Raw genomic sequence first — 24,427 nt, 5'->3', positions numbered from 1 at the left:
TACTACCATTCAACCATAAAAAGCAATGAAGGACTGATACATAATGCAACACAAATGAACCTTGAAAACATCTATAATAATAATAATAATCTATAATAATAAAAGGGTAATATGCTAATTAGATCAGATGTCTTCCGGACGTCATTCCAGACATCCTTCCTGACGAAGCCGGGGCCAGAGGGAAGCCAGCCCGGGCCCCGGGTGCCTGAGGGCAGCCAGAGGAAAGCAGCCCAGGCCGGCAGCTGGGGGAAGGAGGGCCTACTCTTGCACGAATTTTCATGCATCGGGCCTCTAGTGCTAAATAAAAGAAGCCAGACACAGCCCTGGCCAGGTGGTTCTGTAAGTTGGAGCATGGTTCTGGACACTAAAAGGTTGTGGGTTTGATCCCCAGTCAGGGCATATGGGAGGCAAACAATCAATATTTCTCTCTCACATAGATGTTTCTCTCTCCCTTCCTCTCCCTTCCTCTCTCTCTAGAATCAATAAAAAACATCCTTGGGTAAGGATTAAAAAAAAACAAAGAACTAAAACCTCAAAAAAAATTTTTAAAAAGAAAAGGACTAGACCTGTATGTATTAACATATATAGCTCTCAAAACATTGCTGAGTTGAAAAAAAAAAGCAACAAAAACATGAATATGATACCATTTATGCTTTTAAAAAGTTTTATGTTCAATGAAGATATATTACAAAATACCGGTATATTTTTAGCTTTAACTATAATGCTCTACTTTTTCATAAAGAGGGACATATATGTGTATTCCTCAGGTAATTTAAAATAATTAAATATGACCAAAAAAAGGGACAATTACCTAAACAGGCCATTCATAAACGAACTGTAAGTGACAAAAAGCACATAAAAAGATGTTTATGGCCCTGGCCAGCATAGCTCAGTTGGCTGAACAATGGTCCGTCCATGCACTGAGAAGTCATTGGTTCCATTCCTGGTCCAGGCACATGCCAGGGTTTTGGGCTCCATCCCCAATAGGGGGGCCTGCAGAAGGCAACCAAGGAAGTAATGTTTCTCTTTCTTCATCAGTGTTTCCTCTCTCTCTCCTTTCTTCTCTAAAATCAATTTAAAAATATTTTTAAAAGATGTTTATGAATAACTATATAAATGCAGATTTAAATAAATAACCTAAGATCAAACAAAACTCTTTAGAACTAGGATGACCAAATTTCCCGTAAGTAGACAGAAAATCCACTGCATTCAAAAGGGATGCATTCTGAAGAGACTTTTATTATGGATCAACAAAACCAAAGGAGGAGGGCCTGGTCTCACTGCTGGGGCCTATTACTCCTCAGCAGTAAAGATCCAGAGAACAGGGACAGTGTCATGCTCATCTGTGAATTTTCTGAGCCCAGCAGTGTCAGATTCAATAGATGTTTGAGTATGTATTCTTCTTTTACTTTTCTCTTCCACATCCCCCTCCCCCATTAGAAGTCCCAAAGAAAATAGACCACCTCAGAGCTGAGCTGATTAGTGTATAGTGTTTTCCACACTTGGTCTCACTGTTCTATTCTAGGATCCTACCCAATACCTACAGAATGTTAATCTCTAGGGAAGGAGGGAATCTATGGTCAACAATCACCCTCAGTGTTCACTTTAAAAAAAAAATAGTTTTAATATTTAAAGTGTTCACTTAATCAGTTAAACAACCGTGACCTGGCATATTTTGAAAACACTGCATAAAAGAAAACTAAACTTAATCTTGAGAGGACCTAGTTTATTTAAAAATATATATTTAAAAATATATATGACATTACCATTATGAATTGAGTAATTCTCAGATTTTTGAGAACTTTAGTATATCACACCAAATTTTGTTAACAGAAAATGTTATTTAGAAGTTATATCATCCAGTTTTACTACTTTCATTTTATACTGCAATTCAAATTACTATTCATTCAGATTGATTTTTCTCTTTGATCCTTACTAGGTAAAAACTACAAACAGAACCTCTAACATTGCAGCTATAGAATGGAACTACTTTAAAGTCTTTCCTAAAACTGTAAAAACATGCTACATGTAGTACTTTTTTGTATAGTGGCCAATTAATAGCACTGATAAATGTGAAACTGAAGTTATTTGGGTTAGAATACAGAGAATCCTCTATAGCTAATAATCAGAAACTGAAACTTCTGCCACACCTTACCATCAACCTTTTCATAATTGGACTGTATAGGAAGGCTGACATGTTAGTATAATGCAATTTACTGGAGTCATTACCATTAACTCTAATCATATAGGAAATTAGTTACTTGATTCATTAATCAAATATCTGTTGATTTCAGAGAGAATTATTGACATTAAGCAAAAGTAGGACTGTTGATTTCTTTCTTCTCTTAATGTCTGAATCATTAATGATTACCAGACATTTTCTAGAATTGAGAGCATAGCTCCTCTGAAAAGTACTTAGAGAAGGAAAATACCTTAATATTTGAATGACCCACTTTTTGTTTTATGAGACAATCAATAGGTATGTGAAGAACAGAATAATAAATACAGAATAAGCAAGTCTTGGTTCTTGTATAGCATAGCTTAATGGTTACAAAATCCGACCCTGCACCTTCTCGTTCCCCCTTCTGCCTCTCTCCCCACCCCCCCTCACCACTCTTGTTCTGCTCTGCCATGCTGTGCTCTGAAGAGATACCTGCCACCTCTCAGCAAGTGGCTTTGCTGGGCTTTTGGAGCATGCCACTAAAAACCAAGGGATCTGCATGGTTAGCAGGCTATGACCTGTACAGTGCCTATGATTATACAGTACCACCTATAGAGAAAACCCTTAAGAAAACCGACATCCAGACAGCTCTTCCTTCTGGGTGCTATGAAAGAGTAGCTCCATGTTCTGTCTTGGCTGCAAACATTTCATAGATGTTAGGAGCTGGTGTCATAAATGAAAATTATAGCAAATCTTATTATACTGTTTAATTTTGGCAAAGAAAAGTTTGAAGTAAAAAAGGGTGACTAAATTACATAGCTCATTTGTGAATCGATTTTTTAATCCAGAAACAGAGGAAGTTCAAGTTTTGGATGACAATGAAAGGAGTTCAAGAGATTTTTATTACACTGGAAAGAATGAAAATTATGCCAAGAACAGAAAATTTTAAAAAAAAGTACTTTTTTCTTAAAAATAAAGTTTTTGTTTAGTGTTTTGCACTTCTGTGAACTTAATAGTTTTAGCTTCTAAAAATATTTGTTGTTCTTATATCAAAGAAAGGGTACCCTGTTGGGATCACAGAACTTATAATTTCTTGTGTTTTTCTACGTTTGATTGTTGTATAAATCTGCATGGTAACCTAATACAAAGTTTCTTTTTTCAATCAAATATACATCAATCATAGATTCCCTCCCCCCAGAACTATATTATTTAATTCATTAAATGCTACCTCTTCAACAACTTATTTTTTTTATTGCTTTGTAAATTATAAGCAAAGCCTTTCATTAAAGAAATTTTTAAAATTGAAATGAGAGAGAGAGGAAGGGAGGGAGGGAAGAAGGGAAAGAGGAGGAAAGAAGGGAGGGATGGAGGGAGGGAAGGAGGGAGTGGAGAGAGAGAGAGAGACATCATCAGTTTGTTGTTCCGCTTATTTAAGCATTCACTGGTTTATTCTTGTATGTACCCTGACCAGAGATCAAACCCAAAACCTTGGTGTATCAGGATGACGCTCTAACCAACTGAGCTACATGGCCAGGGCCTCATTCAATAAATTTGAATTATTTTATAGATATATTATACAAACAAATAAAATATAATAAAACAATTCTTAAGGTCCAAATTTAAAATAAAGACTTAAGCAAAATAAAGAAGCAAAGAGTTTCCTTAAATTCTCTCCTATACACAGTGTAAAATATTACTAGTCCTGGGGATTTTTAGTATCTGGTGAATGTAAGAGAGAATCATGTAAGTTCAGAACAAAATAACCTCAGTTTATATAATTTATATATTTCTATGCAGTTAACAATTTATAGAGAAGGTAGAGAAAAAGAACAGAAGTAATACTTACACACAAAGGTTTCTACATGTGTGCACAGGTCACCACATTTAGGGCAGCGTAGCTGGTTTCCACCTTTCCCAGAATTCCCAGAGCCTGATTTTTTACTGCTTCCCTCACTTACTGATTTCTAAAGTTTTTGGAGAAGGAAAAAGGGGAGTGTCAATTATTAATTTCAGGCAACCATTTTATATGTAAACAAATATAAACAATATAGTTGATAATTAATCTTACAATTTTTACAATTTCTAGAATGAAATCATTTGCATAATTTAATCTCTACTATTGCTGGCACATGTAGGTATGTGCCAGCATGTATAAAAAAAAGTTTTCTTTCAATGACTCAATAAGAACTAGGAAAAAAATTTCTGTAAGTATAAAACTACATTTCAATGAAATTAAATTGGGTGTTATTACCATGGCAAGTGGTGATGCTTAACTTTCTTGAATCTAACTTTTTTCATTTCTAAAGTAAAGATATCATCTACTTCAGAGTCACTGTTAGGATTAAGTGCAAATATGAAAGCATCAAGCATTTTGTCTCACATTTAATATTAACTCAAGTGTCAAATTCACATAATAAAAAATTTGATATGGGGGGGCAATGGTAAGATATGTACACATATAATACCTTAATAAACAAATGAAAAAAAAAATTGGTAATAATTCACTGACCCAATACAATCACCAATCATCTACTTGCTAGCTACAGAGTAGCCCAGCACTGTCATAAAGATATCCAAGATTTTTAATAGAGGATGAAGTGGGGTTTACACTGTTATGAGTTGCAAAAACTGTATGAAAGTAGGAAGTGATGGCTATTCCTAATTCAACCCTACAGACTAACTACATAGGTTACTTAATGAAGCTTCTTTACAGCTTTGTGGGGGTAGAGGTGGGGAGACTGCGGAAGGGTGGCCGGCTGCGGAAGGTTGGTTGTGGAGCACACTGACCACCAGGGAGCAGCTTCTGTGTTGAGCTTCTGCCCCTTGGTGGTATATTGTCATAGCGGCTGGTCATTCGGTCAACCTGACTGGTCAGAACGGTTGCTTAGGCTTTTATGTATATAGACTAGAGGCCCGGTGCACAAAATTCGTGCAGGGGGCGGGGGGGGCGGGGCGTGTCCCTCAGCCCAGCCTGCACCCTCTCCAATCTGGGACCCCTTGAGGGATGTCCAACTGCCCGTTTAGGCCCGATTCCATTGGGATCGGGCCTAAACGGGCAGTCGGACATACCTAACACAATCCAGGACTGCTGGCTCCCAACCGCTCGCCTGCCTGCCTGATTGCTTCTGCCTGCCAGCCTGATCACCCCCTAACCACTCCCCTGCCAGCCTGCTTGATGCCTAACTGCTCCCCTGCCAGCCTGATTGCCCCTAACTGCCCTCTCCTGCCGACCTGGTCACCCCTAACTGCCCCTGCCACTGCTGGCCTGGTTGCCCCTAACTGCCCTCCCCTGCTGGCCCAGTCACCCCTAACTGCCCTCCCTTGCCAGCCTGGTTGCCTCTAACTGCCCTCCCCTGCCAGCCTGGTCGCCCCTTTCCTGCCCTGTAGGCCTGGTCCCCTCCCCCACAGGCCTGATTGCCCCTAACTTCCCTCCCCTGCTGGCCCAATCACCCCTAACTGCCCTCCCCTGCAGGCCTGATTGCCCCCAACTGCCCTCCCTTGCAGGCCTGGTCCCTCCCAACTGCCCTCCCCTGCTGGCCTGATTGCCCACAACTGCCCTCCCTTGCCATCTTGTGTCCACATGGGGGCAGCCATCTTTGACCACATGGGGCGGCCATCTTTGACCACATGGGAGTGGCCACATTGTGTGTTCGAGTGATGGTCAATTTGCATATTACTCTTTTATTAGATAGGATTGCTTAAACAAGGGAACTCAAATATGTACATAGGTGCCAATACCTTATTTCCATCTCCAGAGCCATCTTTACTTATCCCATCTTTTGAGGCTAAGCATGCTGACGTTTCTGTAAAGGTTCTAAAAGGAACTCTTCGTAGAATCTGAGTTTCAAAGGTCCCAAGCCTTCCTAAAACGGGTATATGAATGCGACCACAAGAAATACCTGAAAGTATAAAAACCTCATTAGTCTACACATCAAATATTAACATTCTTTCAATAAAATACCCTGGAAACAAAAATGTGTTAAGCACAAGAGGTTGAAAAAGTCACAGTTTTCACAGTAGTACAAACTGGTAAAGAAACTAATAATACCATTAGAGGCAAAGCCCTCTCAAATATAGGCCAGACCTGGGCCTTAGACAGATTCCAGGTGAGTAAAAATGTTTTTTTCTTCCCAGGCCTGACTTTTGGAAGTGAGGAAAGACCACCAAGGTCTTAACAATGAGTGACTCAAAGTTTGAGATAAGTAGTTCAACATCTGCCTTGCTAGTAGGGGGAAAAGACCATCTATGTCCTATATTCTTATTCTTCTTATACTAGAGGCGTGCTCGACATTTGTGCACGGGGGGGGGGGGAGGAGAGGTCCCTCAGCCCAGCCTAATGAAATATTTCAATCCTACAGAAAAAAATATAATTCAGTAAATATTGTGTAACCACCATTCTGCTTTCAAGGATTTTAACTTTTTGACATAAAGTTAAAATTCTTTAATAGAATGTAAGTTATTATTTAGCAAACGTTTCCTGTAAAGGACCAGGATAGTAAATGTTTTCAGCTTTGTGAGCCACATAATCTCAGTCTATTTGCCTATAACAGGCAAGTAAATGTAAACAATATATACACAAACGGGTGTGGCCAGATTTGATCCACGGGGTCATTGTTTGCTGACCTCTCATTTTTCTTACATAAATACAAAATAAACCCAAAATAAATTATAGGCAACAGCAAAAGAGCCATACTGCATACTGTGAGGCAGCATTTCCCAAGCTGGTCTTTAAAAGTGTTCCTTACACAAGAAAATTGAATGGTCCTAGATTAAATAAAATGCTATATATTTCAGTACTGTAGGGATATTCAGAGGGTTGCATAAGCTAACCTACATTAATGAACTGCCAAGAAGGAAGTTTCCCAGCAGTTTACCAAAGTGCTCTTAGGAGGTAATAAACAACAGAAAGGGTATGTGTGTTAATGTTAATATTTAAATAAATGTAAGATATTGGGGGTTTTTGCCTCCCTCATTTTATTCCCTGCAAAATTCTCAACTCAGGCTTTAAATTTTTATTTCTACACCTGTTAAGAGCTTTTAAGAGATCATGCACGTATGTATGTATTGTATCCAAAGCCAAAAACTGGTTTAAAATTATGTCCTTCAAACAAGTAAAAAAAAAAAAAAAAAAATGCTTCGTTATATAACTAGTTTATTAATTCCAATTTTCCAGCAGTATGCAATGTCAGAGTAACTAATTTCTTTAGCTATTTTTCACCATAGGCCAGAGATTTTCAACCAGTATGCCACAAGAATTTCTAAAATGTGCTATACCTGACTATTTAGCAGGGGCACTGACCTCTTTTCTCTTAGATTGTCAAATAAAAAAAATAACAACAGCCAAATAACAACAGCAGTCCAGTGTGAATGCTTTATCTTAAACCATAAATATATAGGTCATATAATAAGAGTGGTATCTTATCGACCACGTGGCATAAGGTTGGGTCTGACTGGTTAATTCTTGGTACTAGAAAGCTTTATATACAAATATAGACATCTGACTTTTTAAAAAGTCACTTTGAGCCTTGGCTGGGTAGATCAGTTGGTTAGAACATCATTCTGATTCACCAAGGTTGCTGGTTCGATCCCCAGAGTACATACAAGAATCAACCAATGAATAAGTGGTACAATAAATCGATGTTTCTCTCTCCCTTCTTCCCTCTCTAAAATCAAATTAAAATAACAACAATTTTAAGTCATTTTGGAGCAAAAAGGGTAGGCAATTACTATTATTTTTAATAAATCAATCAAAAGTATATCTATTTTTTGTCAAATCAGCAAAAAAATGTTTTTTAGTATGCTCCAAAATTTTATTATTTATGTGTGCCATGAGATTAAAAAGGTTAAAAATTGCTGCCCTAGGCCATCATCTGTTCCACAAAGTACAAAACTGAATGCATCAAACTTCTCAGGAAAGATACAAATAAGAGGAACCAAATTTTTTCATCTCTATATAAATACCAAAAAAGGTTTAAGGTTTGACATCCCAGCCCCTAATCTAGACTGTAAAATTGTGCTTAACACTATTAAACTTGAAAATTAATTTAAAAAAATACAATTGGTGATTTTCTCTTAAGTAATGTTTTCAAAAGCCATTGCAAATTTTTTCAAGTGCAACATTTCCATTTTTTGCAGTGACAGTTGCCATTACTCCCGCATAAGAATGAGATTTAAGGTGATTCATAAATTTTAAGCTAAACATGTTTAAATGTTTTTCCAAGAAAAGAATATGATCTAAAGACTATGACAATATAAAAATCAAGTCTAGAAAAAATAATGGGGAGAGGAAATCAAGTAATGCAGAAAGTTAAATCGTACAGTGCGAGTGAAGCTGGGTGATACTGGGCAGTTCATTGTCTATTTTGTGTGTGTATGAATATGTTCATAATAAATTAATGAAAGGTAGCAAAATAAAATTATAATCTATGTAACAAGTATAGCTTTTTAAATTGAGCCTTTACAATGTATTCACAAAGAAAACTACAATTATAACAAAATTATGTGAGGCTATTTTACTTAGATGTTTAGACAAAACAACCCTGAATTATCACATATAGTGGGTATATTTTTTCCCATTTACAATAAAATATATCTTTTAAAATAGTGTTTAACAATTTACAATATCTAATATTATTAGAAAATAAGCTGAAAGGAAATTATCTTTGGGAATTTAAGAGAAATAAAAACTGTGAACATAATCCTTTTAAAGTCTACTTTAATAGAAAGAAAAATAAGTCCTCTTAAATAAATGCAACTATACAATCACCACAGAAAACACTACCGTATCTGAAAAACATGTTTGTGTCATTTATACTTGGAAGTTTAAGAATTTCTTTGCTGGCTCTGATGGTATGGTACTGTAGCACTGTTTTAACTTTCTATAATCTATGGGCTATACCAGTGGTCGGCAAACTGCGGCTCTTTGGCCCCTTGAGTGTGGCTCTTCCACAAAATACCACGCGCGTACAGTGCGACTGAAACTTCGTGGCCCATGCGCACAAGTCGGTTTTCGGCTCTCAAAAGAAATTTCAATCGTTGTACTGTTGATATTTGGCTCTGTTGACTAATGAGTTTGCCGACCACTGGATACCAACAAGATGCCATAAATACTAAACCTGTGGCTCTCAAACTTGAACACGCATCAAAATCACCTGGAGAGCTTGTTAAAACATTGTAGGGGACCTTCCCTGGTTCTGATTCAGAAGGATAAGGTGGAATTTGCATTTCTATCAAGTTCCCAGGTGATACTGATGCTGCTGTTCTGGAAACCACACTTTTAAAATATTGTACTGCCGAGACCGGTTTGGCTCAGTGGATAGAGCGTCGGCTTGCGGACTGAAGGGTCCCAGGTTCAATTCCGGTTAAGGGCATGTACCTTGGTTGCGGGCACATCCCCAGTAGGGGGTGTGCAGGAGGCAGCTGGTCGATGTTTCTCTCTCATCGACGTTTCTAGCTCTCTATCCCTCTCCCTTCCTTCCTGTGAAAATCAATAAAATATATTTAAAAATAAAAATAAAAAATAAAATAAAATATTGTACTAAACAATTTAAATAACCAGTCATTCACCAATCATATAAATCTTCACAGAAATCGTTGCAGCAAACTAATCAGGAATTTTTAACTCTTTTTGCACATGAACCCATTTGGCAGTCATGTGAAGCCTTCAGGCAGGCCCCTTCTCAGAATAATGTTTTTAAATGTATAGAAATACACAATAAAGAAAACCAATTATACTGTAGTTATCAAAAGATCTTTAAAATATTCTTCTTTACTAACAAAATTAAATAAGACCTAACAGCTCTTATAACTACCATGCTTTCAAAGGTGTGAAAAGTATAAACAATACATTTGAGATATATTTTGTAATGATATGAAAATATTTGTAATTTTGATTGGTGACAAATTCAGATACTGCGGCTACTGTAGATTTGTTGCCTACGTTCAGAATTGAAGGAAATGCTGTATTTCACATCAAGATTAGTGAAAATAAAGTTCATGGAACCTCTGAATTCTATCCCTAGACTCTTTTGGAAACCTGTAAACTCCAAATGAAAAAATCCTAAAGCCAAAAAGGGAAGTATTTCAGTGAAGTGTATTTCAAAAGACTACTTGGCAGCAATGACAAAAGTCAGTTAAAAAGTTAAACCATTTACAAACTTCTGTTATATAGATAAAGCTTTCTGAGTTTCAGAGCAAATGTTTTTAAAAAGAAATATTAGAATAAGGTACACTTACTTTTGGGCTATTAAAAAGTAGGAGAGTTATTTATTAAACTTTTAAATATTTGACTGCCTATATACAATCTTGAATTAAGCGTTCTCCAAAAACATACAAATGATTCAGTTTAAAAGATAAACCAATCTTTAATTTGTACTTTAGAAATATAGAACTAATGAAAAATTTAAACTATTTGCTGTGACAATATTTAAGTGCACAACGATTGATGAAATGGCAAATCAAGTTAAATGATCACTTAAACACTTGGCCTCTAACACAAATTGGGAAAAAATTCAAAACTCACAAACAAAATCAGCAATTTAGTACATGCTTATTGCTTTTATTAACCTCAAATTTTCATTTTATGCCCAGGTTATTGTTTCATGAATTAGAAATACTTCTTTAAAAAAAATAGCACCACTCCTATGATAGCTTTCCTCAAGTTTAAAAATGTTTGACAGGTTTTCACTAAGGCTAGTCGGCTGCTCTGAAGATAAACACACCAAGAAAAGAGAAATGTTGATTAAGAAATACAGATAGTGTATAACATTCACTTTGCCTTAAACTGTACTGTATTTAACTACAGAGAAAGAGAAAATTAAAATTATAGTCTAGGCATATTATGTAACAATCATGAAAATTATGGACACGTTTAAGCATCTTCATATCATTACACCTTCATGAGGTAACACCTTTTAAACAAAGACAGAAAGCAGCCAGAAATCACAATTCTGATTCTACAATTCTCACAGCCAAATTCAGACCAAATATTGCCACTCAGAATCTTTTAAATGGAATCAAGCATTTCTGAATACACATATTTAGAAAACAAATTGACTTACACATGCAAAGTACATTTTTAAAAATATACACTAAAATCTAAAAATACATGTGGCTTGGGTAGAAAAAATATTTAAAATTTCTCTTTACTATAGGTTTCATATTCAAAGAAACTAATGAGGGAAAACACATTAAACTGGGCAAACATAGGCCACCAGGAAAAGAAAATAGATCCAGTATCTAGGATGACAATTTAATTTTCCAAATAATTTTTCAAACTACCATGTAACATATTTAAAGTCTAACATGACAGACCAATGGAAATGGAGAATAGAACTGTACTTCAGAGCTCTGAAATGTCCCCTTTTATTAATTCATTTTACAATTTTGTGTTAGACTAATTTGATCAAGTTCTTTTGTTTGTTTTTATTATGTTGCTGAAATTCTTAACTTTACTGTTTATAAGAATAAACTAAAGTTCAATTCCGATTTTTCTATCTTTGCCTTTCTTCAGGAGTTTTGAATAAAAATAATCCTCCTGGTGTGTTTTTTAAATCCTTAAAGAAACTATCTCTATATTATAGACTTTTAGACTTTTCTACTATGAAAAATAAACATTTTATGTAATTATGTCTTGGGAAAGTCTTAAATCAATGTGAAAAGTATTTTGCTGTTTTTCATGTGAAAATATTAAATTCTATAATGACCTTGAACACACATATACTTTATCCATTCCTAGAAACAATATTATTTGTCTCCTCTGCCAGATTTAAACTTGAAGGTGAGGACTTGTTCACCATTCTATCTCCAGCGCCAACACAGCCTAGCAGGCCCTCAACAAATACATGTCAAATAAATACATTTAAATCTCTGTCACTTTCAAGTGTTTGCAACTCAAATTCCTGGAATAGGGACATGTACTTGTTGAGGTTTAACAAGGTCTTGGGACTAAATTCACTCCTTTACATTTATCTATCATTTTACAAATGCTTCTGCCCACGTGTTCACTTAAATCCCCTGTGAAATAAACTCAGAAAAATGTACATTTAGTAAACAATAAAAATTTTATAATTAACCTAAAATTTAGGAAAAGCGGGCTTTAAAAAAAAAAAAAATCTATCCAAGGGTCATAAGCTGTCAACCCAAAGTGAAACGGAGAAGTTAAGTGATTATAACAGGATCTAGCCTCCTAGTCCGATATTCATAAATTCGGGGAAGAGAAAAAGTGGTTTCTTTTCCGGAGCCTCCCGGCTGGAGTGCCACTTTCACGGCCCCGGATAAACAGGAAGGAAAGGTAAACAGCGCCACCCCTAAGGAACCAGCTGGGCCTGTCAGGTTGTAGTAACAACTGCTGAGACCTGCACAACCTCCCCGCCGCCTTCCCGCGGCCGGCAACTTTCCCGGGCGCCGGGGAGTGTTGTGAAACCTGCCCCCGTCCGGGCGTCAGCGGCCGCACAATGGCAATGACACGGCGGGTCCCGCGCGGCCTGCGCCTGGGACGTCGGCTCGCCAGCCCCGCGGACCGCGGACCCCACCGGGCGGACCCCCACCGGAGCCCTCCTCTGAGCGCCCGACAGGCCCGCAGGGGCCCCGGTCGCGCTCCGGAAGAGGAATCGCAGCAGGACAGACAGCAGTTTTGGAGGAGCTTAGAGTAGGGTCTGGGGACGTTTTTAACGAAAGAGGGAGCATTTGTGCCTTTCAGGGTCTCTGCGAAGTGGCCCCATTCTGGCCCTAAAGTCCGGAGGCTTGCCAAGTGCGCGAGCGGGGAGCACAGGCGTTTTCTCCACGTTTGAGAAACAGCTGCTCTAGAGGCTGGCAGAGCCCCACGCTCCCGGGAAAGTAGAGAGTGCCAGGCGAAGCGCCGCGCAGCCCGCGCACTCTCGCCATGGGTAGGCCTCTGGCTCTCCCCGGGACCCCCACCGTCGGCCGGTACACTCCGGGCCCAAGGGCGCAGCCGAAGTGCTACTTCGTTACCTCTCGGCGCGGAGGCAAGCGAGGAAGTGATGAGCCGCGCGGCGACCGCTCCGCAACTACAAGCGCCGCAGCCAGACATCTCCGCGGGGCCTAGGCCGGGCTTCGCCCCCTGCTCTCCTCCTCTCTCCTGGGCTCTCCTCCGAGTCTCGGGGGCCCGACTCCTACTTGCAGGGTGCGCTGACCAGGCTCCGGACCCTCCCGCCAACCCCTAGGCCCAGTGCAGACTTCACCCGCCAGGCAGCCAGGCCTGCGCGTTCTCTGTCGTGTACCCAACTCTGTAGACACCTAACCCCTCTCCCTCCCTCCCTCCCTCCCCTCCTCCTGCGCCTCCCCACCCCCCACCCCACACCCGCCTACCGGGCCCGGGGAGCGTGCGCGCGCCTGCGTCCTAGGCCTAGGGAGGGGCGTTGGCACGTGCTACGTGTGTGTACGTGAGATACCGTCGTACGGCGAGGGGAAGGGGGCGGAGACCTCGGAGCCAATGAGCACGCTGCGACGGTGGCTGGCCCTAACTGCGGGAACTACAAGTCCCGAAAGGCAATTCTTCCGGAAGCCCCTTTAATCCTAGTGTTGGAAAAAAAATTGAGATAAACACAGAGATGCAGGCCGGGAGTTGTAGTCCTAGCCCGTCGCAGTCAAGTCCTGGTCATTTTCGATTGACCAGGTGGCTTAGCCAGCCCCAAGTGGAGTCTTTAAAGGCTTCTGGCTGCCGCTGGATGTTTCAGAAATTCCTTTCGTCAGGATTCCATATCTTGGCTCCTTATTTTCCTTAGTTTCCTCACTTGTAACATGGAAGTGGTGTTTTTGTGTGTGTGTGTTGTTTTTTTTACCGAGCAACAACTAACTATTGGGTGATGATGGCTCTCTTTGTTTTATAAGCCAGTGCTGATAACTTGCAGCTGTTGCTAGTCCCTGACTACTTTACAATCCTTTGATGGTTCCCTTAAACCTGATCACACCCTGGTAAATCCTTCCTTCATTAACTCTCTTTGAGTCCTCTGCCTGCATGGCTGGTTCCTCTCTGGACAGCTAAAACAGATCGACCCTGGACAAGGTGGAGGATGGTGGCATTAATCAGACTCTTCCCATCTGAGTTGGCGCCAGACTATTTGTGTATTAAGATTTTGATTAACTTAGAAACCCAGAGAAATTGCCAAGTGATCTTGGATGCTTCTAGTTCTGAATTTGGGGGTAGTTGAGCAAGCTAGAGTCAGGACTAGGCCACACAAGTTATTTAGCCCTCATCAATCTTGGATTAGAGAAATGTGGCTTCTAGTTCCGTGGGTCTGGCCATAAGAAGGGGCATTGGCCTTGGCCCAGGCCCAGCGTGTCTAGTTGTGTTTCTTCGTTCTAAGGGAGCTGACTCCTGGTATTCCCTCAGTTTTAAAGTGGCAGACACCAGAATCAGAGCCCCAGTCTTCCCCAGCTGCCTCCATTAATATAATTTTGAGGAAGGAAAGACTCTAAAGTTCTCTCAATACAGTGTTTTCAAATTATGTTCTTAGAATCCCTCAGAAGCCATAGCTCTGTGGTGGGGGTGAGGAGACTTAAGAGTACCTCCTCTGTCTCTTATTCTACCCCAAGGTCAATCAAAACAGCTCTGCTTTGATCTGTTCATCTGTTTCATGTATTAGGGTTTTGTTTGAAAATAGAGTTCTTTAGCTTTAAAGCAATGTTTCAAAACCACTGATGCTAGGACAAACCTTTCCTTTTAGCAATGACCTAAGCAGGTCACATGGACCCTAACACCCAACTTAGTCATCTCACCCTACCTTCTATTTTAATTATATGCACATTTCTTTCTGTTGTAGGTGGCGGGAATAGCACCAGTTGTATGACCGTTGGGGTCAGATCAAACCTGGGTTCAACAACCTCGGTACTTGGGTTCTGGCTAGGAAATAATTCAGAGTCCAGGACCCTCAAATGGCCAAGGAGATCGAGCTGGTCCTGATGTCAGCTGATTTTTTGTGGATCCTGCAACCAACCGAAGGAAGTACGTGCCCTTGACCAGACTTGAACCTGGGACCCTTCAGTCCGAGGGGTGACACTCCAACCATTGAGCCAAACCAGCTAGGGCCAGCTGTGGCTGATTTTATTGTTTATCTGGGCCTGGAGCTGAAATACAACTGAGGTACAGATGTTCTCTCTAGGGACAAAAGCTCAGAGGGTCCAAACCACACAATGGCCCAACCAGCAATATGCTAGGGGAGGCAAAGTCACCCTGGGGGCAAGGTCCCACCCTGCAATTGTCCATTGCTAGGCACCCGGGGCTTTCCATCCTGGCGACCTTCTCTACGTGGCCCATCATTCTTGCTCTGCTCATGTCTGTCTAACTGCCTACAACACTTCTTCTACAAATAATGATTTTTTTAAATAAAACCTATAGATTGCTATAAAGCAAGCTAAGTAAAAGCTTAATGAAGTTAAGGCTCATCTGGGAGCACTCCATGGAGCTTTCCCTTTCTCTGTCTATTCTAAGAGCTGGATTTCTCATTCATTCAGTCAATGACTATTTATTAAGCACTATTTATTACATGCTGGGCACTGAGGAAATAACATTTAACCACCTACACACAAAAATGTTTCCCTCATGGAGCTTCTATTGTAGTGGGGAAATATAAGACAGTAAGTAAAAAATATATAATAGTATATGTATATTCCACTGGTATGATGACATAGAATATCCTTATATTGTTGTGTAATATATTCTTATGTTACTCGCAGGACAATTGAGCATTTCATTTTATTTATGGACTGATGTTTTCTGTTTTGCCTGTATCCCAACTGGACTATGAGCTCTTTGAAGGCAGGTATTTTATTGTATACCTAGGCCAGAAAAATCTGACATATAATCAGAGCAAATTATAATTGACAAAGAGGTGAGTGTTAATAGACACAATTTTATACAATGGTTAATCCAACTGACTGGAGTGTCTCAGAAGAAATTCCCAGGAGATTCCAGATTAGCAGAGTGTAGACTTTGCCCTAGAAAATACAAAAACAAAGGGATCTGTACACAACTGTTTAACTTTTTCTCAGTAATGTGAACAAGGGTCATGTGGCTCTGGCATTAGACTGGTGATGGTTTCATCATGCAGGCAACATGATTTTGGTAGTTTCAATACATCACCCCAAATCTGTACTCTGTAGGTCAGAATATACCTGGATTATTAGGATCAGCACCCAACAAGCATGGATTGGGACACTAACTTTGTACTAGGCTCTTTGTTGGTGTAGGTCTTATAGTCGTGTTCAAATTGGAGAACTTGTACCATGGAGATATACCAAGACTTCCCATTTGGTGTTTGAGCACAGAGGGGTGTTAAGTTTTTTATTTGTTTGTTTGTTTGTTAGAGGGGTGTTAAGTTTAAATAAAGTAACATCTATATTGGAAAGGGTTCGAATGTAAAGGATCATTCTTTAGGAACCACATGACTATTAGACAAAGGAGCATGTTCCATTTTACAAGTGTACATTCCCTGACCTGAAAGTCACAGGTTGGGATGTGGGGAAGCATGGGACTTGGTTGGAAAGCCTGTAAGAAGGATTCTCCGAAAGGTTGGGGGCCTCTAAGGGGGACCTTGCTGAGGGCAGCAGCCCCTGCCTTGACTTTTCCAAACAAGTCCAAGCTCCCAGGTGTTTTACTGGAATCTCTATGCTTAGTCTTCAAACCCGACCTTGTAGAAGCATGTGTTTTCTCAAGGATACTTACCCTGCTGCTTGTATCTAGAGGTTAATTTTAGTTCAAGCTGTTGTTACAATAAAAGCCTAAGGAGGCAGGCAATCGAGGCTGTTTGCTCCTTAGCCTTCTCTTTCGCAGAAATGTGTGTCAGAGTAATCATTCATCCATCATTCAGGGTCTGCCAGTCAGCGCAGGCAGTGGGACAGTGTCCTTGCTCCAGGGTGTAGCCACACAGCCATGAGATGGAGCAGAGCTTGGCATCTGGGCAAAGGGCAATGAGGTTCCGGAGGCACACTAGGACCCTTCTCTCTCACTTGGCACTTCATGGATAACCTCTGGCCAGGTTCCTATCAAGCCATCCCCACAGAGCCGTTTGATATTTTCCTTGTAATAAAATGGTTCCTCTATTAGAAGAGTGATAGCAATACCTGTGGCCACATCTTATCAACTCTTTGAAACAAAATACGTCCACATCACACCTACTTTCAGCTCTGTTCTGACAGGTTAATGATGCTTTAAAAAGAAATGCAATTGTCCAGATCAAATAGTTTCCAGGATCTGACTCCCCTCCTTGAGTTATTTACCTCTTGTGAACAACATAGCTGAAGACACATAACTTTACATGTCTCCATTTTACATAAAAGTCTTTTTTTCCCCTTTTAATACTTGATTCTACCTCCCAAGATTGTGAACATTGTGAGTTGCTAAGTGAAAAATTTTTTATAGGTTAGAGTCAGGGAGTCATCCAATTTAGCACTGGATTTTTCAGATGAGGTAATAGGCATGTGAAAAAGCAGGGACTTGACCAAGGTGACATAATGAGTCAGAAATAGAAAGAGAAATAGAGTTCAAGTCTTCTGATTTTAAAACTTTGTTTCTTAATATTTTCTTTTTTAATATATTTTATTGATTTTTTACAGAGAGGAAGAGAGAGGGATAGAGAGTTAGAAACATCGATGAGAGAGAAACACTGATCAGCTGCCTCCTGCACACCCCCAACTGGGGATGTGCCTGCAACCAAGGTGCATGCCCTTGACCGGAATTGAACCCGGGACCCTTCAGTCCACAGGCCGACGCTCTATCCACTGAGCCAAACCGGTTTCGGCTAAAACTTTGTTTCTTAATATTTTCTTTTTTAACCTAAAACTCCTGATAAACATAAAAATCTTACCTCTCTACCAAAGATTTTGGTACAGCCTCTCAGAGAGCCATCATTCTGTTGGGAATCACTGTATCTTCTGAATGAAGGCATTTCTTTTTTTATGGCTGAGCACTGATCCTTCAGATAATCAGACATTGATGCTGCCAGTCACATAGCAGGAACTCAACATTTACATTTTAAAAGGTAAGTACTTAAAAAAAAAGGGCTTATGTTGATAGGTAGTATGAGATTCAAATAATACAACACTGTACAGGACTATACTGAAAACTTTCACTATTTTTTATTTTTTTAAATATGTTTTTATTGATGTTTAGAGAGAAAAGGAGAGGGATAGAGAGATAGAAACATGGATCCGCTGCCTCCTGCTGCCTCCTGCACACATACACTCCCACTAGAGACTGGCCAGAAACCCGGCCTGACAGGGAATGGAACAGGTGAGATCTTGGTTCATGGGCTGACACCCAACCACACTGGCCAGGCACTTTCACTGTATGCTCACCTGGAGTCTCAGCCAGAGCGGTATTGTTACCTGCATTCCAGTTTTGCAGCTGAGGAAATCCAGACGTAGAGGGTTTACGTGACTTTCCCAAGGTCACAGCAGAACCCGGACTCACACCGTTTTCATTACTTCCTATAACCTCCTCCGAAAGCTGGTAAGATTTTAAAGGTCTGTGTGATTTCCACTTCCTACCCATAAATATCTCACATCAGAGACTAAAAAGCTGTCATTCCATTAAGGCAGTAATCTCCCCCCCTTACGCCTCCCCCCCCCCCCCCCCCCCCATTTTTCCTTAAGAATGACCTGGGTTGCCCTGACCAGTTTGATTCAGTGGATAGAGCATCGGCCTGCAGACTGAAGGATCCCAGGTTCAATTCTAGTCAAGGACAAGTGCCTCAGTTATCAGTGTTTCTCCCCCTCCCTTCCACTCTCTCTCTAAAAATCAACGGAAAAATATCCTCGGGTGAGGATTAACAAAAGAATGACCTGGGTTGCTTGTTAAAATATACTTAGGCTAAAAAAGAAGGATCTCTTACCCTTTGAGACAGCATGGAGGGACCTGGAGAGTATTATGCTAAGTGAAACAAGCCAGTCAGAGAAAGGCAAGTATCCCATCATTTCACTCATATGTGGAATCTAAAGAGAAAAATAAACTGGTAAACAAAACAGATACAGAGGCATAGAAGCATGGAACAGACTGTCAAATCTCAGAGGGAAGGTGGGAGTGGGTGGGAAGAAATTAACCAAAGAACTTGTATGCTTATATGCATAATCCTTGGACACAGACAACAGGGTGGTGAAGGCCTGGAGCAGGGGCGGGTGCAGGCTAGAAGGGATCAATGGGGGAAAATGTGGACATTTGTAATACTTTCAACAATAAAGATTAAAAATAATAATAATAAAATATACCTAGGCCCCTCCACTAAAGGTTTTGACGAAATAGTCTGGAGTGGGCGCGAGAATCTTATTTTTTCTAGAACACTAAAATCAGGAGATGCTAAGGTGTATTTGTAAAAACGAATCAGGTGAATTTTCACTTTGGTGGTAAAAGCCTGTGCTTTTACTTCTAAAGGTCTCTTTTTTAGGCTCCCTCCAATTGCCACCACTTCCTCTGAGACTCACTGCCCAGTCTTGATATTGTAGGGAGACCAATGGGATCTACTGCAGGATGCTCACCATCCTCTTAGGCCTATCCTTGTGGGCTGGTGGTGACTTCAGATAGCACAGGACCCTCGCGCCATCCCCCTCTCCTCCCACCCCGCCCTTAACCTCAATTAGAGGTCAGTCCTTCTTTCTAATGTTCAGGGAAATGGCCAGCAGATGGCACTAACTCACCATGGCTTTCCTCTTTGAATGGAGGTGGGAGATGGGGAGTGTCCTCAAAGCTAATCACTGGAAAAGGCGTACCCAATCTTGAAGACAGTGCTAGGAAATAGTTGTTTCATTTTTTTCTAAAGGGTCCAGATGTCAATGGTAGCATCACTGATGCGTGGATCCCAGCTGAGTCACTTACCAGCTGTGTGACTTCTGACAACTTACTTCATAAGCCTGTTTTTTCAACTATAAATTTGGGTGTTGATCTCCTAGGGTTAATGTGAGAAATAAATGATTCTTTGATCCATAGCACACAGTAAGTGCTTCATAAAAAAGATATTTTTTGCTGTGCAATGTGTAATTTTTGGCTTTCCTTTTATGCCTATTTTGGACAAAAGGGGCCACACGCTAACCTGACAAGCTCAGGGAAGGCCTGCATGGCGGTCTTGCAAAATCAGAGACCTAGAGTAACTACAAAGGATGGTCTGAAATTAAACTGTAACTAAAAACAGGTTATAGTGGGTAGTCATGTCCTAGACCAGTATTTTCCCTGACAAAGATCAACTTAGATCTTTACCGAGCCCATTTGTCTTTTTGCATCTAAGATAACATATCTGAAATGTCTGGGTAACTTGTAACTTAACTTGTAACTTCCTTTTTTTTTTTTTTTTCCAGACCCCTTGGGGCACAACCTAATGTGCTGGGCACCAAGACAGATACCACAAATTCCTTCATTATCATGTTAATTGTTCCTGCACCCACCTAAGTATGTGTCTATTATTTTACTTTTTATCCAATCCCAGGGGTCCCCTCCTCCCACTTTGCTTTCTCCCGCCTCTCTAGTCTAACACCAATGGATTTCATGTAACCCACCTAGGTCCCTTTCCTTTGATTGCAATGTATAAATACAGATGAAACCCACCATTCTCCAGAGCATTATCTCAATTCCTTGAGGTTCTGCTTCCCGGCATATGTTGACAGTTTGGCTCAAATAAACTCACAAAAATTCTTTAAAAAAAAAAATATTTTATTGATTTTTAGAGAGGAAGAGAGGGATAGAAACATCAATGATGAGAATCATTGATTGGCTGCCTCTTGCACGCCCCCTACTGGGGATTAAGCCCGCAACCCAGGCATGTGCCCTTGGCCAGAATTGAACCTGGGACCTTTCAGTCCGAAGACTGATGCTCTATCCATTGAGCCAAACCAGCTAGGGCACAAAATTTTTTTACAGGTTTCAATGGTTAACACTATAAATTTTACGTTAACACTATAAAATTCCTGTTTGGTTGTGATTCTTTTTTTTTTTTTTTAATATATTGATTTTTTTACAGAGAGGAAGAGAGAGGGATAGAGAGTCAGAAACATCGATGAGAGAGAAACATTGATCAGTTGCCTCCTGCACACCCCCCACTGGGGATGTGCCTGCAACCAAGGTACATGCCCTTGACCGGAATCGAACCTGGGACCCTTCAGTCCACAGGCCAATGCTCTATCCACTGAGCCAAACTGGTTTTGGCAGTTGTGATTCTTTTTTGTTTGTTTTGTTAATCCTCACCTGAGGATATTTTTTCCATTGCTTTTCAGACAGAGTGAAGGGAAGGAGGGAGAAGAGAGAAAACATCCATGTGAGAGGGACACATCAACTGGTTGCCTCCCACATGTGCCCCCATGCGGGGAGCAAACCCAGGTACTTGCCCTTGACCAGAAATGGAACACTCAAACCTTCAGTGTGCAGGCAGACGCTCTAACCACTGAGAACACCATCCAGGGCTTTAGTTGTAATTCTTAACTAGCTTGTTGATGAACTCACCCCATTCATTATACCTTAGTGTTTTAAGGAGCTTGCTTGATTTCTAATAAAAAACAAACTGAAAAAGAGCCCTGGCTGGTGTGGCTCAGGTGGTTGGAGCATCATCCAGTATATTGAAAGGTGGTAGGTTCAATTCCAGATCAGGGCACATATCCAGGTTGTAGGTTTAATCCCTGGTCCAGATGAATACAGGAGGCAATCGATGTTTCTCTCTCTCATTGATGTCTCTGTCTCTCTCTCTCTCTCTCCCGCCCTCTCTCTAAAATAAAAAAAAGGAAATATGAAAAAGAGATGAAAGAGAGAGGATATATATGGATCTTTGGTTTATGTCTTTTTCAATTTGCAATTCACTTATACTAGCCATAATCCATATATATAAAAAGCCAGCAACAGTAACACCCTAACGACTGGAGTGACCAGTTGCTATGATGCCACTGCCGCCAGCCAACCTACCAACCTCCCCCAGCCAGCCTGCCCCTGATCAGCCTCTCCCACCCCATCAAGGGCAGGGCGGCCAGCCAACACCCCCACAGCCGCTTCCCCCAGCCGGCCCCACCCCTGATTGCCCCCTCCTACCCCAATAGGGGGTGGGGCCAGCCAGCCAACCTCCTGCAGCCCCTCCCCCAAGGGGTCCCAGACCCCCAAGCCAGCTCCACTTCCGATCAGTCCCCCCCAACACCAATCGGGGGTGGGGCTGGATGGCCCACCGCCCACAGCCCCTCCCCACAGCCCACCCGGCCCCCAATTGGGGGCGGGGTCCACCGACCAATCGCCCACAGCCTCTCCCCCAAGCTGAAAAAGTGTAAAACTCCCATATCGATATAAGGGAAAAAACTGAATAAGAAAAATATTGCTCAATCATAATGTTGACAGTAAAATAGAAAAGGTAATTTTAAAAAATCAACAGGTAAGATGAAAAAAAAAACAAGTGCAAACACAACTAATTACCATATATATTTACTAGACTCGCTAGTTAAAAGACAGATTATTAGATTAGATAAACTAAAACTCAGCTATATGCTGTTTACAAGAAACACATTTTAAAAAGACACAGAAGCACAGTGATTCCACTTCTGGGAATATATCCAAAGAAACCCACAACACTAATTCGAAAGAATACATGCACTCCTATGTTCATTGCAGTGTTATTTACAATAGCCAAGATTTGGAAGCAACCCAAGTGCCCATCAGTAGATAAGTGGATAAAACAGCTATGGTATATTTACACAATGGAGTATTATCTCACCAAAAAAAAAGGGAAGGAAATATTACCCTTTGCAATTGCATGAATGGATCAGGAGGGTACTATGCTAAGTGAAATAAGCCAGTCAAAGAAAGGCAAATACTATATGATCTCATTTATATGTGGAATCTTATGAACAAAATAAACTAACAACAACAAAAAAGGATACATAAGATTAAAAGCAAAAAGATTTTAAAAGATATACTGAGCAAATACTAATCAAAAGGAAATTTGGATGTATATTATTATACAAAATAGGCTTTAAGACAAAAAGCCTTTATGGGAACAAATAACATAGTTATACATATAACAATAAAAGATTCAACTCACAAGAAGGCATAAAAATTCAATACATAATAGGCAACCATTAAAATAACCTCCAAATATATAAAGCCGAATTGAGGATCACAGAGGGAAATGGACAAGTGCATCATCTAGGGGACAATTTCCACACACTCCTTATGTACTGAACAGAACAATTAACAAGTTTGAGTTAATGGTCTTATGTAGAAACCTGCACTCAATGATTAGGGAATACACTTTTTTTTTCAATCGCACATAGAAACTACAAAAACTGATTAAGTTCTAAGTCATGAAGCAAGACATCAGATTTCAAAGAACAGGTACCACACAAATCTCATTTGATGTATTTAAAATCCCTTGGTGTTTGGAAATGAAAAACCCTAAACTTCCAGGAAGCCCACAATGATCTGTTCACTGTCACTTGAAGTATTCACCTTCTGCAGTGTCTCCCCAATTCATCAGGATTCCCTTTCTCTGAGAATTGCCCCATCTCCCCAGCAACCATGACTAATAGGACTGCCCCTAAGCAGCCCCTCACCCCAACCCCACTATAGCCACAGTTGGTTAGACCAGAGGTGGAGCCCCATTTCAAACGGAGCCAATCAGATTCTCTCTCCAAGGAATCTGGGCTTAGGACAGGACTCTTTGACTTGAGGAAACGGCCACCTCTTCTATGAATCCAGACGAGCAGACATAGCTGATCTGCAAAGAGAAACTCAGGGTGCCTGCAAAAAGAAGAGACTGAGAAATAGGCTGACCAGAGAGAGGCCTAGAAAGAGGAGGGAGAAACAGCCAAGAGAGCCAATCTGAGAAGTAGAGCAAGACTGAGTTAGAGACTGAGAGAGAGAAAAACCACTGAGTGGGAGGAAATCAGAGAATCAAAACCAGGAGAGTGATGGCCTGGATGCAATGGCTTTGCAGTTCCTGGTTCCTGTCCTTCCTGTTGTCTACATGTAACTAAAAACCTTCCAGTGCTCAGTCCCACCTCCATTCCTTGGCTCTGGCCAATCGTTGTGCTGGAAACCACCTATCCCCTGCACTGCCTCCAACTTGGCTTGTCTAAATTTTCTCAATCTTTCAAGACTCTGTTCTTGTCCTGATCTCTCACTGACATTTTGCTCTATCACCTTAGCTGCTAGAGCTCTCCAAACTACAGAGAGCTTTCTGCCTGGAACACGCCCTTGGTGGAGCAGAAGCCGCCTGATGGGCCCTGCTATCTTTCGGCCTGTGCCCTTCCTCCCTGCCATCTGCTGTCCATCCCCGTACAGTTCACGCTCAG

At 40.7% G+C, this 24,427-nt stretch overlaps 1 protein-coding gene, 1 long non-coding RNA gene and 1 pseudogene across 3 annotated transcripts in view; 2 read left to right on the top strand and 1 right to left on the bottom strand.

Annotated features, from left to right (window-relative positions):
- The window catches only part of CLPX (caseinolytic mitochondrial matrix peptidase chaperone subunit X), a 45,271-nt gene extending 31,854 nt beyond the window's left edge, over positions 1-13,417 (bottom strand). For both annotated transcript variants that reach the window (XM_008139118.3, XM_054716136.1), the window contains exons 1-3: positions 13,133-13,417; positions 5,900-6,060; positions 4,008-4,125 (exon numbers count right to left, since the gene is read on the bottom strand). In XM_008139118.3, coding sequence (XP_008137340.1) covers positions 4,008-4,125; positions 5,900-6,060; positions 13,133-13,211 — 358 coding nt within the window. In that variant the 5' untranslated portion in view covers positions 13,212-13,417. The remainder of the gene's footprint in view (positions 1-4,007; positions 4,126-5,899; positions 6,061-13,132) is intronic.
- LOC114230558 (deoxyuridine 5'-triphosphate nucleotidohydrolase, mitochondrial-like) lies at positions 352-3,110 on the top strand (annotated as a pseudogene).
- Positions 13,418-13,900: 483 nt separating the features above from the next.
- LOC129148990 (uncharacterized) lies at positions 13,901-21,066 on the top strand. The gene is made up of 4 exons (XR_008555974.1): positions 13,901-14,095; positions 14,944-15,263; positions 15,857-15,942; positions 20,465-21,066. It is a non-coding gene; the product is annotated as an uncharacterized LOC129148990 (long non-coding RNA).
- The last annotated feature ends 3,361 nt before the right edge of the window (positions 21,067-24,427 follow it).

Source organism: Eptesicus fuscus, chromosome 5 (genome assembly GCF_027574615.1).
Source record: "Eptesicus fuscus isolate TK198812 chromosome 5, DD_ASM_mEF_20220401, whole genome shotgun sequence".
Classification (NCBI taxonomy): Eukaryota; Metazoa; Chordata; class Mammalia; order Chiroptera; family Vespertilionidae; genus Eptesicus; species Eptesicus fuscus.
This window is presented reverse-complemented; position numbering and strand designations above follow the sequence as displayed.